Below are 16,646 nucleotides of genomic sequence, written 5' to 3'. Positions count from 1 at the left end.
CACCACCACCACCACCACCCTCTTGGCTTGGTTTTAGGATGAAGGCCAGAGAAGGAAAGAGAAGGAGATGTGCATTTGTAGGGAATGGTGTGTTCCCTGCACTCTGACAGATATAAAATAAGCCAGATGTTTTCTCCTCCTAACAAACCTCACGGGGTCATGGCCTCTTGTAAAAGACTAGAACAGTTGAGAAGGATCCATGTCATTGCTTGTCACTCCCTTTTCAATACAAAACTAGTGTTAGGGCAAAGTTCATCAACCAAACCTTTGTGGCACGTTAACGCCTGCAGTTTGTTAACGCACCTCCACCCTCAGCTCGTCTCGGCCACTCCCAGGTTTTTTCCTTACTTGGATGAAGTCCAGGCTCTTAGGGAGTAACTCCCCAACTTAGTTACCCATTTACAAATGTCATTCACGGGCCGGCGCTGTGGCGTAGCGGGTAAAGCTGGTGCCTACAGTCCCAGCATCCCATATGGGCACCAGTTCGAGTCCCGGCTGCTCCACTTCCAATCCAGCTCTCTGCTATGGCCTGGGAAAGCAGTAGAAGATGGTCCAACTCTTTGGGCCACTGCACCCATGTGGGAGACCAGGAAGAAACTCCTGGCTTTGGATCGGTGCAGCTCCGCGTGTTGCAGCCATCTGGGGAGTGAACCAGCAGATGGAAGACCTCTCTGTAACTCTGCCTTTCAAATAAATAAATCTTTTAAAAAATGTCATTCACTCTCTGTGGGGATTTCCTTTTCCCTTCACCAGAGAGCCCTGTGCTGTGCCCCACAGAGCTGTCTTGGATTGCCACTTACCACGTCCTTACTGGGATATTGTGAGCCAGTTCTGTCAAAGAAGCGACCAGGACTTGTCCACTCCCAGCACTAAACCTCGGTGAAACACGCACCTGGCTTTGCAGTCTCCTCCCTGTCTTGGGTTTCTGAACCCCATTCCAAAGTTGCCACTCCTCTGCCATCTGACAGCAGAACCCCAGGATGCCTGCCCCTCCTGGCTGTCTCGCTCTCTCTCCTTGAGTGGCTTCCAGACTTGGGGCAAAGGAGCATATCTTAGATTTAAGGAGGAGAAGGAGACACATGGGAGAGGTCATGTACAAACTCGGGGAATCGAACCTTGAACTTCGGCTCCAACATGAAGCCCAACAGGGGAGTCTTGGGGTCCACCACCACCTGTACTTCTGCTGCAGCGGTCAGAGCGGCCACCAAAGGGAAAGGCACTGGGTGTGGTGGTTCAGCCACTGCTTGGGACCCCTGCATCCCACATCAGAGTGCCTGGATGGGAATCCCAGCCCCTCTTCCTATCCCAGCTTCCTGCTAGCATGCACCTTGGTGGACAGCAGGTGACAGTTCAAGTGTGTGGGTCCCTGCTTCCCAGTTAGGACACCTGGATTGAGTTCCCAACTCCGGGTGTCGGCCTGGCCCAGTCCTGGTTGTTGTAGGCACTTGGGAAGTAAACCAGAAGATGAAAGATCTGACTCTCTCTGCCTTTCAAATAAAATGAAAATAAAAGATAAACGTTTTAAAAAAGAGTCACCACTGCACCTTTATTGAATATGCAGATGAATAACTTATTATACAACAAACACTGCCCCCTGTCGACAATGCCCGCTTACAGCGCACAGGCGGTGAGTACAGGGTGATCTATTTACAGAGGCTGGGGCGCAGGGGAGTGGAGCGCATCAGTGCCTGGAACTGCCAGCAACAGCAGCGTACAGATGCTCCCTCCGTGCTGGGGGGGTCCAGGAAACCAAGCACAGGGGGTGTGGAGGCCCCGGGGCTGACACCAAGCGCGGGGATGGTTCCAGAAGGTGCCCCGCCGAGTGCTCGGGGAGCTGTTGAGCCCTCTGAGAGGCAGCGCCACGGAGGTGAGTCCGCCCAGGGTGGCCTCAGCCCCTGCTCCTAGGCGAGGAGTCGGGGGAGAAGCAGGCCAGGGCGGCGGCTGCCAGGGGAGATCCAGGCGGGCAGGCCTTCGCTGGTTCTGCTGATTCCAGTTCTGCTCTGGGCCGAACGATTCCCACGGAAGCCGCCCCCGCAGCTGGACAGGCCAGTCCTGGGGGCCGAGGACCACGCCTCCGGTCACAGGGAAGGGACAGGACCAGCAGGCACCTAACCCGGGGCAGCCTGAGACTCGCGCTTGGAGAAAGAATCCTAAGTGTGGGAGGAAGGCTGCTGAGGCCTGGCGCTCCAGCGTGCAAGCAGAGTGGTTGAGGCGGGCGCCAGGCCGGCGGCTCCTGTTACGTCCGGTGCAGGTTTCCCGGGAGACTCGGCGTGGAGCCCGCGTCGCGGCGAACTCCCAGTGGGGTTGGCGGCCTAGCTGTGTTCACCCCGCTCTGGACAAGCAGGTTAGCTGCCCTCTTTCCTTCCTTCATAGCCGTTGTAAGGGCTGGCCCGGGCCTGGGCGCGAGGGATGGAGAAATCCTTCTGGGGAGGCTGATTCTGAAAAGGAGACGAGAACATCATGAAAGCCTCGCCTGTCCCGGCCTCTCTCGGACGTCCTGCCCGCTTCTCCACAGGCCTCCCCCAGGTCCTCCCTAACCCCGTGAGGCCACCTGGGGACGTCGGAATCCTGGCCAGTTCCTCAAGCACAGCTTGAGGAGAGTCCCAGACTGCGAATGCCACAGACCAACAGGAAGAAGACGGCAATTACCTGGAGCTGGAAATGGGTGGCGTAGGGGGCATAGAGAGTATCCCCTATCTCTCCAAGACCTGAAACAGAGCAAGGGGAGAAATTGAAGCACTGAGGCCCCCGCCTGCCGGCAGCCCGCCGCAGAACTTCTCAGAGTGTGCCCTCACGTCTGTTTCCTGTTTCGGCGCAGACTGCCAGTCCTTGTAGGGAGACACAGCATGTGCTTGAGCCCCCGGCCAGGCACAGAATAAACTCAGAATTGGTTGAATCAATGAAAAACTAGCAGGAAGAGCTTTGGAAACCGCTTTCCAAAGCTTACAGCAGGGGCCCCACCTCATCTCCGGAGCATTTCAAAAACACATTTGGAAAAGTCATTTAAAAGACAGGGTGTGTGGCACAGGCACGCAGGACACTGGTATCCCATTAGCAGACGGCCTGTGTTTGAGTCCTAGCTTCACTTCCCAGTTCCGGCTGCCTGCTAATTCGCACCCTGGGAGGCAGCAGTGGTGGCTCAAGTACCCGAGTCCCTGCCTCCCACGAGGGAGACCTGGATTGAGATCCCCAGCGGCTGGCTTTGGCCTCGCCCAGCCCTCTTCTGTTGCAAGCATTTAGGGAGAGAACCAGTGGATGGAAGCGCTGTCTGTCTCTCTCTCTTTCTCTGTCCCTCTGCCTTTCAATAAGTCAAATAAATAAATAACATTTTTAAAATGTCTTTTCAGGTGTAGATCTGGTGAGAGATGTGCTAGATAGGATCTCAGGGGGTATTTGCCCACCTTCTTAACTGTCTGATGAGGAAAAACTATATTTTATATAAATAAATCTATATGCTTATTATATATGTATCATTTTCTTTTAGAAAGGACAGAATTTACGAGAATTGGTTTCTGTGTCTTTTGGGAGAATCGGAGGTTTTACAGTTGAGAAGGACAACACGTAATCATCACAAACACAATTTAAAGCAATTCTTTTATCTCCCCCGCCCCCCCAAAATCACCTGCCCCATTCACTCGATCAATACTTCCATGTGTAAGGCATTATGAGGAATGTAAGGATGAACCAGAACGATCGATCGCTGGCCTCGGAGAATAAGGAAGCCATGACGGGGACACAGCACTACCGAAGGAGACGGACTCGGATGGGAACATTTCAGAGTTCTACAGATGCACAGAGCAGAGCGATCCCCAAGCCCGCAGAATGCATGACTCTGGACAAGGGCAGGCAGAGGGCAGGAGCAGCAGGACCTCTCCAAGGCAGAGGCAGGCGAGCGCAGGGATTTGCAAGCACTGGGAGGAGGCTCCTGTGGTGTGGAAGGCTCTGGGCTGCTGCGCTGGGTGGGGAGCGTGGCAAGGGAGCAGCAAAGCCCCTCAGGAAGAGGAAGCTCCTGAAGTGGGCAGCAGGAAGGACGAAATCGCCAGGGAACCGTGGGGAGTCCAGGAGGGAGGGGACAGAGTGCAGCCCTGGGAGTGGGGAGAAGGGGCTGGGCATAGAAGCCACCCTCTCACCCCCCTCCCAGGCTCCCGGGCACACAGGAGAGGCCACAGCTGCAGCAAGAAGCCCCAGGAGGCTCTGTATCCCAGGCTGGCCTCCGAGGGAAGACTTCTTTATCGTGGGAGCCAAGACCTGGCCTTGGAGATCCCTCACTCCTGTTCAGAAACCATTTCCCCACCGATTAGACTCAAAGACGCAAAGACCCAGGTAAACTCCGGGGCTCCATGAATAGACCCCATGGGCAAAGGAAGTCACTGGGTGTCACTTTAGCCGCTTTCTCACAAGACCACCCGCAGGCTAAGCTGCCACCCGCAACGCTAGCATCCCATGTGAGCGCCCATTCCAGTCCTGGCTGTTCCACTTCTGATCCAGCTCCCTGCTAACGTGCCTGAGAGAGCAGGAGAAGATGGTCCAAGTCCTTGGGCCCCTGCACCTGGCCCCGGCCACTGCAGCCATGTGGGGAGTGAACCAGAGGATCAAAGCTCTCTCTCTCTCATTCTCTCTCTCTCTGTAACTCTGCCCCTCCACTATCTTTTTTTAAATAAATAACACTGGCCCCTCCCCTATCTTTTTTTAAATAAATTTTTATCTACTTTAGAGACAGACAGAATAAGAGAGACAGAGAGAGTCTGTGTGTATGTGTGTGTGTGTATGTGTGTATGTTCCCATTTGTGGTTCACTCCCCAAATGCCCACAATAGCTAAGTCGGAGACAAGACTGAAGCCAGGAGCCAGAACTCAACCCGGGTCTCCCACGTGGGTGACAGAAACTCACTTGAGCCATCGGAACTGCCTTTCTGGGTCGGCAGTTAGAGGAAGCTGGAGCCAGAGGTGGGCACCAAACCCAGGCGCTCCAACGTGGGACGTGGGTATCCTAATTCGTGTCTGCATAGCTACGCTGAAAGCCCATCCCTCCCCAACCTTTCCACAGGCTTCTCCCCACACCAGACCGTGTACCTTGAGTCATTTCGTCTTGAGAGAAGGCTCTGTTCTCCATACCGTAGCTCTGCTTCAAGTGTTGAGGTTTACAAAAGGCGTCCTCGATTGGATAATCCGTGGGGTTGCGCTGATTGGTGAGCAGCCAAAACTCAGGACCCACATAAACAAACAGGAAAACCCAGCCATTGGCCACCAAGGCGGTGCTGAGGATGGTGTCATCCCACGCGGGGCCCGGGGTAGGAATCAATAGCAGGGTGATCCACGCCACCCAGATGGCAATGGACAGGAGTGTGGCGAGGTAGATGTGGGCCCCGTGTATCTTCCAGCCAGTGAAGGGCCCACAGAAGGTGCAGGAGGACGTGAGGAAGGTCAGCACCATCAGCAGGAGGACATAGATGAGCAGCAGGACAAAGTCTTCATTGCGACGAGGAGCAGGGAGCTGGGAGAAGACATCGACGTTGGTCCTGTTCATGGTGAGGACGACGTACTCAATGGCGATGACGTCCTGCACCAGGCTGAAGCCCACAGCCAGGCCCAGGGTCACCAGCAGGGAGAGGGACTTCCTCCCACGGACAAGCTGCGTCAGGTTGAATGCGTGAACCAGGAGGCAAGAGAAGCAGACGGAGAAGAGGATGCCGAAGAGGAAGAAGCGCGTGGGCCCCGTGGCCCCGTCCAGCCTGATGATGAAGGCGAAGGTCAGGCCGAAGAGCCCCAGCACACCGATGAGGAAGAGGAACTGGGTCGGGAGCATCTTCCGCCTGTTGGAATCTTGCACCTTGCAGATGAGGATCAGGAGAGCAAACATGAAGACCACTGAGCCCACAGCCCCAATGGCAGCCAGCGCCTCCAGGACGATGCCCCAGGCCGCGTTAATGTCACAGAGCAGGTAGTACCTGGGGTCCAGGTCTGAGCGGCAACCCTTAGGGGCCATGGTCGACGTTCTGGTGCTGAATAAAAGCAGAGTTGGGAAGGGTGGTGAGTCTCTCAACACACTCAGACACGTACGGGACTAAAAAAAAGATTAGGGGGAACATTGCATGTGTTCAGCTAGGATGTTGTTGCCCTTGAACGTGCTACATTAGATGCAGCTAACTTTTCCCTGCCTCTCTGGCAAATCCTAAAGACTGATGAAGGCAAGGAACGGACCTCAATGCTTCTCTGCCCGATGTAACCATCTTCATCTTGACCTTGAAGCCAGGGAACCCAGCTCTCTGAAGGGATTTTTTTTTTTCCCCAAAAATTTTGAAACACAGATTACAAACAGCCTTCCAGGTTACTTTTTCCTAACTTCCCTTGTGTTGTCTCAGGACTCAGCGAGCAGGGAGGTAGTCAGACTTGGAGTTAACACGTGGATCATAGTTTATCAGTCTCAAAGATTTCCCACCTTTGGCTGTGTTTCAGGTATTATTTATAAGCATCCCATGAGGAGTTACCTAAACTGCAGATTTTTCTACAGAAGAACAAACATTGGGAGCAGGTGTTTGCCTGCATATCAGAGTCCTTGGGTTCACTACCTGCCTCAGCTCCCTGCATGAGCAGACCCCCTAGGAGGAGTGATGGCCCAAGAAATTGGGTTCCTGCCACTCACATGGGAGACATGGATTGAGGTTCCAGCTCCCAGCTCCAGCCTCAGCCCAATCCTGACCATTGCAAGCATTTGGGGAGTAAACCAAATGAGATCTCTCTCTCTCTCTCCCTCTCTCTCTCCCTCTCTCTCTTTCTTTCTTTTTTTTTCTCTCTCTCTCTCTCTCACCCTTCCCTCATAAATGACCCTTTATGGCTCTAATTGCACTCCCAGGAACATAGGAGCTCCCAGGTGATAGATAATCCACTTGTCCATTCAGAAGAATCAGGAATCTACAGGATGCGCAGCAGCATACTTCCCGTATAAGTGTTGGTAATCACTCAGGCAAAGGGTTTCTAGCTCCACTTCCCCGACCTCCATGTGAGTTTTACACCCAGCTGTCTGCCTGACTCCCAGGAAATCTAAATCCTAAGGATTTGGGGCACAAGTGAGAAGACAAGTTGGGAAACTGGAAAAGAGAAAGGAGCTTCTACGTTTTCTCAAAACAGATAGCTCTGAAATTCCAAAGCCAATGTCAGGTAAGATCTGAAGTTCAGCATAGCCAAACACAACTCAGTCCTAACAGTTTCTCAATAAACCATACATTTTACTGCTTATGACTGCTTCTGCTGCTTATGGCACTACTCCTTTTGTTTGATCATATGCTCTGTATGCATGGATTCTTGTTTTCTCTCTTTTTTTTTTTTAAACTTTTCTTTTCCCAAGAACATTGATCATCAAGGGTGGAAAGTTCTGAATGGACTTGAAAGGAGACCCCTGTGGGAAGGAGCCAGCATTCCGGCAAAGGGAGGGCTGCTGGAGCCCCCTCGGTCTCTACTGGTCCAAATGTGGAGACAGACGTGCTGCAAGGAATCTGAGTAAGGAGGGCTGGGGCCGGGAAGCAGGAAAAGGTACGAGGCCCCAGCTGACTCCTGCCTATTCTCTTACAGCAAAATAAACCCACGAATGCTAACGGATGAGATACCTTCAGCCACTCCTGAAAAGTAGCAACCACTGCAGGGTCCCGGGATTACCCAAAGGAAAAAAGAATTCTCTCCCTTTTCTTTCCATCCTGTCTCTTCAAATTGCAAGGCAGGCAGGGGCCAGCGCTGGGGCATAGCGGGTAAGGCCACTGCCTGCAGTGCCGGCATCCCATATGGGAGCCAGTTCGAGTCCTGGCTGCTCTTCTTCTGACCCAGCTCTCTGCTATGGCCTGGGAAAGTAGTGGAAGACGGCCCAAGTTCTTGGGCCGCTGCATCTGCATGGGAGACCCAGAAGACGCTCCTGGCTCCTGGCTTCAGATCGGCGCAGCTCCGGCCATTGTGGTCATCTGGGGAGTGAACCAGTGGATGGAAGATCTTTCTCTCTTTTTCTCTTTCTCTCTCTCTCTCTCTCTCTCTCCCTCCCCCCGCCCTTCAACTAAATAAATAAAAATTATTTTAAAGGATAATTTTAAAAGTATAGTTTATATCTATCTTCCTGATGTTGGTGAAAGTTGGCTGTCCACACTTCACTGCATATGTTATAGTCACTCACGCAACAAATATTTACTGAGCATGGCTGTATGCCAATCATGCGTCTAGGTACTGGATGGTACAGCAGGAAGCTGCCAGCACCGCCACAGCCTCCCTACACCCTCCCTCACTGTGGATCTGATGCCTGTGTACGCTACGCTGCTGGACAGCACACCACAGTTTTCCCTACCACAAGCAAAGAGAGGGTCACCTCCCCTGTCTGCAGGGTGGGGGCAGAACAAAAAACAGGAGGAAAAAGGCAGGCAGAGGACATTCAGAGAAAGCAGCTCCCGAAATGCAAGTACCCACAGCCTGATCAGCTGTGGTGACAATTGTCCACTCTCCAGTGGGGGACCGTGAGAAAGGGAGGTGGGGACGGCCCTGCCTTGCCTGTGCCACTGAGTGTGTAGGAGGAAGAACCTGTCCCGTTCTAAGGCGGCGAGGAGAAGGGAAGGCACGCAGGCCCTGTGCACTGCCCGCCCGTCATCGCACCACAATTATTTCACTTCTCCACGCCCTCTGAGATTAATCATCCGGGTGGTATCTGGCAGGAAATCTTGTACTCTCTCTCTCGCCCTCCCTGCCTCTCCCTGAAAATGGCTACTTCCACCGCTGTGGCTGACCAGTCAAGTTCTTGCTATAGAAAATTTTATAATGGAGGCCCATATAACCATCACTTGGTTTCAAAAATGTTATTATATGACCAATTTTGCTTCATCTAATTCCTCACTCCACTCATTAGGTTATTTTCAAGCAAATCTCAGACATCGCATACTTTTGTCCATAAATACTTTAGTTTGTCTCCTTTTTTAAAAATCAAAACTCAGGGCTGGCATCACGGCATAGCGTGTTAACCTGTCACCTGCAACATCGGCATCTTAGATGAGTGCCGGTGTGAGTTCTGACTGCTCCACTTCTAATCCAGTGCCCTGCTAATGTGCCTGGGAAAGCAGCAGAAGATGGCCCAAGTACTTGGCTGCTGCCACTCACATAGGAGATCTAGATGGAGTTCCAGGCTCCTAACTTAGGCCTGGCCCACCACTGGTTGTTGCGACCATTTGGGGAGTGAACCAGTGGATGAAGATCTCAATCTCTCCCTTTTACTATTCCTTTCAGATAAATAAATCTTTAAAAAAATCAAAAAATTTAACTACTCTTTAAAATTAATAATCCTTAAGTATCAAATATGCAGCTAAGGTATTTCCCAATTCTCTCCCAAGTGTCCTTTAAAAGACCTTCTTAGTAAATGTTTTTTTATCTAGGTGACTGTCAGAATCATCATTCTAATTCAACTCCAATAATCTCTACTCTTCCTCCTCTTCTCCAGTCTGATAAGAATTGCTCAACACCAAGTAAAAAGTTACAAATTCTTTGAATTTACTCATAGAAAAATCAGTTCACCATAGTCATTAATAGGCAAGTCTGTATGGAAAAATGGTCCAGGAAGATGCCTGGAGGAGGGTGGGGTTCTGAGAAACCGCAATCACTTGAAGCTGCCTTAAACCCTTTTTAGGATAAGCCAGGCATTTTAAAAAAAAAAAGATAAAATAAGAAAAGAAAGAAAGAGAGAGAGAGAGAGAGAGAATTGAGGAGAAGGTGAGGGGAAGGAAGAAAAGGAGGCAGAGGAGAAAGGGAGGCAGGGAAGGAGGGAGTCACGTATTGGGTTCAATTCCAAACCGTCTGTTACTCCTCCCCTGTAGGACAAAGAGGTTTCCCAAGCCGCCATGCATGAGGTCAAGTCCCGTCATCTCCCAAACCTCTGTTGTCTCTTCCAGAAAATGAGGGGCTGGGCCCCACGCCCAGCTCTGCAGTTCATCCCTCTGGGAGCTCCGTGAACACAATGTCCAGATCTCTCTCCCTCGCCTTCCTGTCCCATTTCTTACCATTAAAAGACGAGGTGCCACTACCCCCTAAGCAGACCCCAAAGCAGAGCTGGAGGACAGGCTGAGGGGGCTGAGCACAGGTCAAGAGATGGGAAACCAGGGGATGCTCACTTGAGGGGCAGAGCTGCAGGGTACTGGGGCAGGACTGACCCTGGATGTGGCCTTGACTGACAGTGCTGACTGGCACACAAAGACACACGCCAACCTGTGGTCCATCTCCTGGCGAATGGTTTCCAACCTGAGACTCCTCAGACCCCCAGAATGGTGCAGCAAATGTCCAAGTGCTTACACCCGGCCTGGAAGGCTGCCCATACTGGCTCTGTGTGGCCCTTCTCAGAGGGTCTGAGAATGCGCTACCCGGGGCCAGGACCTTGCTAGAACTGGGTCTGGTCTTCCTCTGAATGAGAGTTACCTTATTCTAGCATCTAAAAACAATGACAGGACCTGAATCCTCAGACTGACCTGGGAATGACACCGAACAAGTGACACAGTTACTGAAGCTGAGCCTTCACAACATGTCAGCCCTGCAAAATCATGATTTTCCAACATTTTAACTGTTTATTCTCCAATGGCTACATTCAATCAGTAGTAACAAAATAGTCATGACATAACCATGAATAAAAATGACAACTATTACCACATACTAAGGCAAGCACTCTGGCAGGGAGGTGGGGGTGAGGGTTAAAGATCTTTATTTGCATTCTCTCACCTACATGTGTTTATGTATATTATCTCATTTAATATTCCCACAGTCCATGTATAAGTGAAAAGACTCTTGGAGAGGTGAAAGAGACATATCCAATGTCACACAGGAAGAATATTCCCTTTCAGGTAGTCATAATCAGAACTCAGTCCTTCATTTCTAAGTCACTATCGTGAGCTGCCAAGCTTTTCTCCCTCCCTCAACCTCTGTCCATGGAATCCATCCTATCATTAAGCTCGGCTCACTGAGAGGTCTCCAAACCACCTGGAGTCAACCTTCCTGTCACTCGGCAAACATGGCAGTGGTGTCAGGTACCACACTCAGTGTACAAATCACATAGACCAAAACGTGTGCTGGTGCTCTTGGGAGGCCTAGCACAGCCGCCCTGACACGCAACAAGGGAGTCACAGTGTGCAGGAAACATGGAAGATACGTGGAACACAGTGGCCCTCTACGCGGCTTTGCTGAATCTAAGGGACCCAAGCACTGAGCCCTCCCGGAGGTTGACCTGAGCTTTATATTGTTTCATTTAATCCTCACAGCATCCCATGATTATACCCTTTTTACAGTTGAGGAAACTGAGGCACAGGGAAATGAAATGTCTTGCCTGAAATTATGTAACTCTTAAAAGCCAGACTCAGGGGCAGGCATCTTGCACAGCGGTTAAGACACCACACTGCTTGGGATGCCCACATCCCTTATGGGAATGCCTGGGTTCAAGCCCTGGCTCCACCCCCGACTCCAGCTTTCTAATAAATTAATAATAATGTTTTAAAAGGCCAGACCTCCAGCTTTAGCTGTGCAGTTGCAACTCCCTCTGCAGGTGGGCCCCCCACAGCCAATGCTCAGAAGGTTTCCCTGTAGGCACAGATCGGCCTAGAGGTGGCATCTGAAGCCTTCAGAGGGAATGAGATTGCACAGGAAGCCAAAGACAGAAGCATGGGAACACAGCGCCATCGGAGTGGGAGGCAGCAAAAGATATTCAGAAGAAATCATCAGGGTTTGTAAAAGAAATAAGCCTGGGCTGTTCCCCAGAGCAGCTAAGGACGCACAATGGACAAGGGAGTCCAGCGCTGCACAGGAGCAGACGGAGGAGCCTGGAAAGGGATCTTCCGATTGAGCTGTCAAAACAGCACATTAGGGGCAGAAATTTCCCATACCACCGTATCTGGGCTCTGGCTCCTGACTCTGGTTTCCAGTTAATGCAGACACTGGGAAGCGCCAGGTATGGCTCATATAATTAGGTTCCTGGCACCCACGTGGGAGACCCCAACTGAGTTCCAGGGTCCTCCAGCCTGGTTCAGTCTTGGCTTTTGTAGGTATTAGGGGGGTAAACCAGGAGTAAGAGCTTTCTCTCAAACAAACGATTTTTAAAAACACAAAAATAATTTTTGTTTACAAAGTGTATTAGTTACTCTTGTCTCTAACCACAGATGCAGCTTCAATTGGAGCACCAAGACTTTTCTCCAGCTGCTCCCCCTATTGCTCCCTCCCTCCCTCTCCACCTTGACAAGGCAAATCTTCCTGGCGCATTTTCTACCTGGGAGAGAACAGGGTTCACCCAGGCTCTTCTCACTCAAAGCCATGGTCTTTGCCTCAGCACAACCAGAAAGATTTTGCCCCTCCTATTCACTGTCTACTTAACCCACTTCAAAATGTGGCTCAAAACCTAACCTCCGTCATGAGTTTTTAAAATTAATACTAAAGGGAAGGTTTTGGCGCAGTGGTTGAGATGCCACTTAGGATTCCTACATCCTATAACAGAGTATCCGGTTTGAGCCCTGGCTCCAGTTCCCATCCAGCTTCTCTCTACTGCTCACCCTGGGGGGCATCAGATGATGGTTCAAGTGCTTAGGTCCCTGCCACCCATGTGAGAGTCATGGATTGAGTTCTGGGCTCGCTGCTTCAGCCTGGCTACTGCAGGCACTTGAGGAGTGAGCCGATGGATGAAGATCTCCCTCTCCCTCTCTCTCTCTCTCTGCCTTTCAAATAAAAATTGTTAAACTTAATTTAAAAATATTATTAATACCAGTTTCATCTCATTCTAAACTTACAGGTCTTTCAATAGCTTTCACAGTTAAGTATTTCTTGACCTTCAAGTGTTTCCTGGACGTACGGCATACATCGCCCATTAATAACAGCTCCTTAAGGAAACAGAGTAAGCCTTCTGTTTACTGGCCTTCTGCTTACGAGGTGCTCTGCCCTGTGGCTGCTGCGCAGATTTTTCAGACTTAGACTAACTGCTGGATAATTAGCCAAAGCTAGTTATTTATTAGCAAGTGTGAGTAATGGGGAGAGAAAAAACTTTTAAGATGAATACTGCTGATGCTAATCCTCGTAATTTTTGTCCAGGCTGGGTTCTCCTAAGGGAGGAGTCCCACAAGCATTTCTCAGCCCTCGATGAAGGATTCACTGTAACTGGAAAGTGTGCGCAGGGAATCTCTGACCTGTTCCTGCCACTGCCACCCTAGTTCTGATGATGTAAAAATGACACATCACAGCAACACCTTCTGAATAACATCTTAACAACATCACTAAATGGAGTTTGCATGCAGTGACTGGGAGAAAAGAAATCTTCGCAGCAGCTCAGGCAGACCAACGCGAGTGCCACAGCAAAGCTCCCAAGTGGACACTTTCTAAGTAGTTCTCCAGGAGTTCTCCATCTTCCTTTTCTTCTAAATAAACTATGTAGACTTTAGATTAACCTGAATATAGGATGACACGCTGGAAATCACTTTTTAAAATGAAACTTGAGATGTTGAGTTAAAGTTTCCAAGTCCGTTAGGCCCAGAACGCTAACAAATGGAAGTTTTATAAACCAGGAGAATCGAGTGAAGTCCGCTATGGGTCCATCTCAAAGCTCTCCGTTCTGTAAAGGTAACATATTCATGTGGGATACACCAAGTCCAGAGCCAGCCTTCTCACCTCTCCTTGCAGGCTGATGTCTCTAAGCCGTGAGAAGGGCACCTCCACCTCCTCAGTGAACCAGCCGATCTGAAAACACAGCCTACGCTGCGCTGCGTAAGGGGCAGAGGAAGAGACGAGTAGACCTATGACCCACAGTTAGGGGACAACAGCAAGTGACTGGGTCACAACATATGTAGATCGTAACTCTCCTCTCGAAAAGACTAAAAACTAGTACACCTGTAAGAACCTCACTGAAAACAAAGGGACTGGCAAGGTTAAAAGGCAAAAGGAAGGGAAAAATGAAAATAAATACAAAAGAAGGAATGCTAATAAACAATGTTTATTTAACAAGTGTGCCAGGTGCAAAGTTAAATAACTTGCTCAAGTAAAAGAAGCAAGCAGGAGTTGAGATTTAATCACACAAAGTTGTGATTAAGGCCAAAAAAAAAAAAAAAAAAAAAAACCAGCCTGCTTTACAATAATTAGGGATACTCCACACTGAAGATTAAAAATCATAAACTTTGATCCACCAACAATACAGCAACTAAAACATATAAAACAAAAACGACCACAGTTCAAGGAGAAATTAAAAGAAATACAATGGTTATGGAAGACTTTAATACTTCCTTATCAATTCTTGGCAGGTGAAATACACACAATGAACAATATGATAAATTTCCTAAATGTTCTATGGAAACTTTGATGGGAATATTCTTCATATCTCACTACATCTCCATTATTAATCATATAATTTACATCTTCTACATCAGCGATCAGGAGATATTTTCTATAAAGGGTCACTACATAGTTTAGACTTTGTGAGCCCATGGAACATTTACCAAAACTGAGCATATTTTAGAGTATAAAGAGAAAACTGAAGTTCCAAAAAAAAAGCACAAGAGTACATATTCTAACAAAAAAGCCATAAAAACGGAGAAAAATAGAAACAAACACAGTGCACCGCTCAGAAGGTCAAACACCCCTCAAGCAAAAATACTTTTTAGTTTACTGTTGACTATACCACATGCTTTCCTCAGGTCAATCTGTGCATTTTTAAACAGCAATGGACCCAGAATGAAAAGAATAAAATCAAAGTCGAAATTCTTCATCACATCCTGCTGTCCTTACATTGCCACTCAGGTGTGGAATATGAAAAAAAAAGCAGGGTCTATAGAGGACTCCCAAGGGAACAGGCGCGTGTATAGACAGAGGGATTGGCATCCTAACACAGGAAAGGAGCTCCCGGCTCCCTTAGACCGCTTCTAACTCACGGCACACGCCCTTGCCTGACCGGGGCTTCGTGGTCCTGCTAAGCTTGGAGGAGAAAACAAGGCGCCAGGACTTAGGGCTGAGAACCCTTTCCAGGAAACCACGCGGCCGTGCTCCTCTGCCCACTCTGTCTCCCAGGTAGCGCCTCGCCCCACCCTGCCTCTCCTGCCAGCCTTCCCCGTTCCCAGCGGCACACAAACCCTCGCGGGTCTCCAGCCCCGAAGTACCCGAAGTGGCTAAAGAATGCCCCAGAGCCCCTGGCAGAGGCTGTGTCAGCCCAGCCCCGCGACAGGTGTGGTCTTTGCTGGAGGCTCCGCGGCGGCGCAAAGCTGCGGAGAACGTTAAGTCCTCAGACCCTCTCGGGCCACCTGCTCGCCCTTCCCGGGGGGCGTCTAAGAGAGCAAGGCAAGCACAGTTTACGGAGCTCCCAAGCGCGGTCTGGTTGCTGGTGGAAGCGCTGAGCTGCTACCATGGGAGCAACTCAGGGGCCCCCGGAGGAGGGGCCGCAGCCGAGCGGACCCCCACCCACAGCCAGAAGAGGGGTTGGAGGCCAGGTGCACTTTTAGTTCCCGGTATTCAGCAGGGCACCCTGAGGGTGCCAGGACAAAATACTGGGAACTTTCCAGCGTCTGGGTGACGTAGCAGCTGTCACCATCTCCCTCCTCCGGCCGCTCACTTCACCTTTCTCCCCCTTTTTCTCTTCCCATTTACAATGATCCCCAAACCGCTCACCCCCTGCCTGGGTAGGATTCCACCTGCCCTCCTTCACGTCCGAGCAGAAACTGTTACCTTGACGCTCTTCTCTCTGACTTTATTTTAGCCTGGGAAGCCCAGAAAGGGCGCCAGGGGAATCTGGGAATCTGAGTTGACTTAAAGTAGAGGAATTCCTTTCTCGGACCGTTCCGCCCCTAGCCAGCCGCGTTCGGTCCTTCGGGGCCTCTCTGCTCCCCCACCCGCGCCGTCCCCGCGCCGCGCTCGCCGCGCTCCGGACTCCTGGTGCCGAACTCACCCTGGCGCCGGGCTTTGGTCGTGAACTTGACTAGGCGGCGAGCACTCGGGTCGCGCACGCTGGAGCAGTCTGCGGAGCAGCGATGCCGCCCTTGCCGCGCCCAGCGGTTATAAAGGTTGCTGCGGCCGGGGGCGGGAGCGCGCGCGCCAGGAGGCCGAGCGGACCGGCCGGGGGCGGGGGAGGGTCCCGAGCAGAGGACACGCCCACTCCGACTCCGCCAAGCTTCGCGCTGTTGTGGAAATAAAGTCCCAGGATCTCCTGACGTCAGAAGCAGGGTCATGCCCGACACCGGGTGCGGGGAGCACCCTGCTCGTCCGCTCCTGCGTGGCCTGGGGCGGCCCAGCCAGACATGGGGCTCGAAAGAAGGGTCGCGGGGACGCTCGCTCCGCGTCGGCGCCGCAGGCTTGTCCCCTCAGGGTGGAAGCCATCCCCTCCCTCTCCACCGGCTCTCCGGTCCCCCCAGGGCCAGCGCCAGCGCCGGCCAGAGAGAGGGGCCCAGCTCCCCCGTGAGTTCCCAGGGCCCGAGCCAGCCTTTCTCCAGCCTCCCGCCTTGCGGAGGTTTTCTCTTCATCACTCTCACCCCGCCCTGCGGGAGGGGAAGCCCGTCTGGAGAAGGAGGTGGCCGCCCTCTCCGGCCTCCCCAGCCTGGAAGGCAAGTGCCACCGGGTCCACAGTCAGCCCAGCGAGTGCCCTGGAAAGAACTGCGGCCAGACCCGCCCTAGCGCTGCCCTGGGCTGGAGAGA

The 16,646-nt window shown here is 51.4% G+C and overlaps 1 protein-coding gene across 2 annotated transcripts; it reads right to left on the bottom strand.

Moving 5' to 3' along the window:
- Positions 1 to 1,519: 1,519 nt before the first annotated feature.
- On the bottom strand, positions 1,520 to 16,477 carry GPRC5A (G protein-coupled receptor class C group 5 member A). 2 transcript variants are annotated; one of them, XM_002712648.6, is made up of 4 exons: positions 15,904 to 16,477; positions 5,073 to 6,001; positions 2,650 to 2,708; positions 1,520 to 2,438 (listed from the first exon to the last, which is right to left on the bottom strand). In XM_002712648.6, exons 2-4 carry the CDS (start codon positions 5,983 to 5,985, stop codon positions 2,346 to 2,348), a joined length of 1,065 nt encoding a protein of 354 aa, XP_002712694.2. In that variant the 5' UTR covers positions 5,986 to 6,001; positions 15,904 to 16,477; the 3' UTR covers positions 1,520 to 2,345. The 2 variants fall into 2 exon arrangements, with proteins under 2 accessions (XP_002712694.2, XP_051706232.2); XM_051850272.3 differs by having other exon boundaries at positions 5,073 to 6,063; positions 15,904 to 16,030.
- Positions 16,478 to 16,646: the final 169 nt, after the last annotated feature.

The sequence above is a fragment of the Oryctolagus cuniculus genome, chromosome 9, assembly GCF_051225735.1.
Source record: "Oryctolagus cuniculus isolate XC-2025 breed Fujian yellow rabbit chromosome 9, ASM5122573v1, whole genome shotgun sequence".
Lineage (NCBI taxonomy): Eukaryota > Metazoa > Chordata > Mammalia > Lagomorpha > Leporidae > Oryctolagus > Oryctolagus cuniculus.
This window is presented reverse-complemented; position numbering and strand designations above follow the sequence as displayed.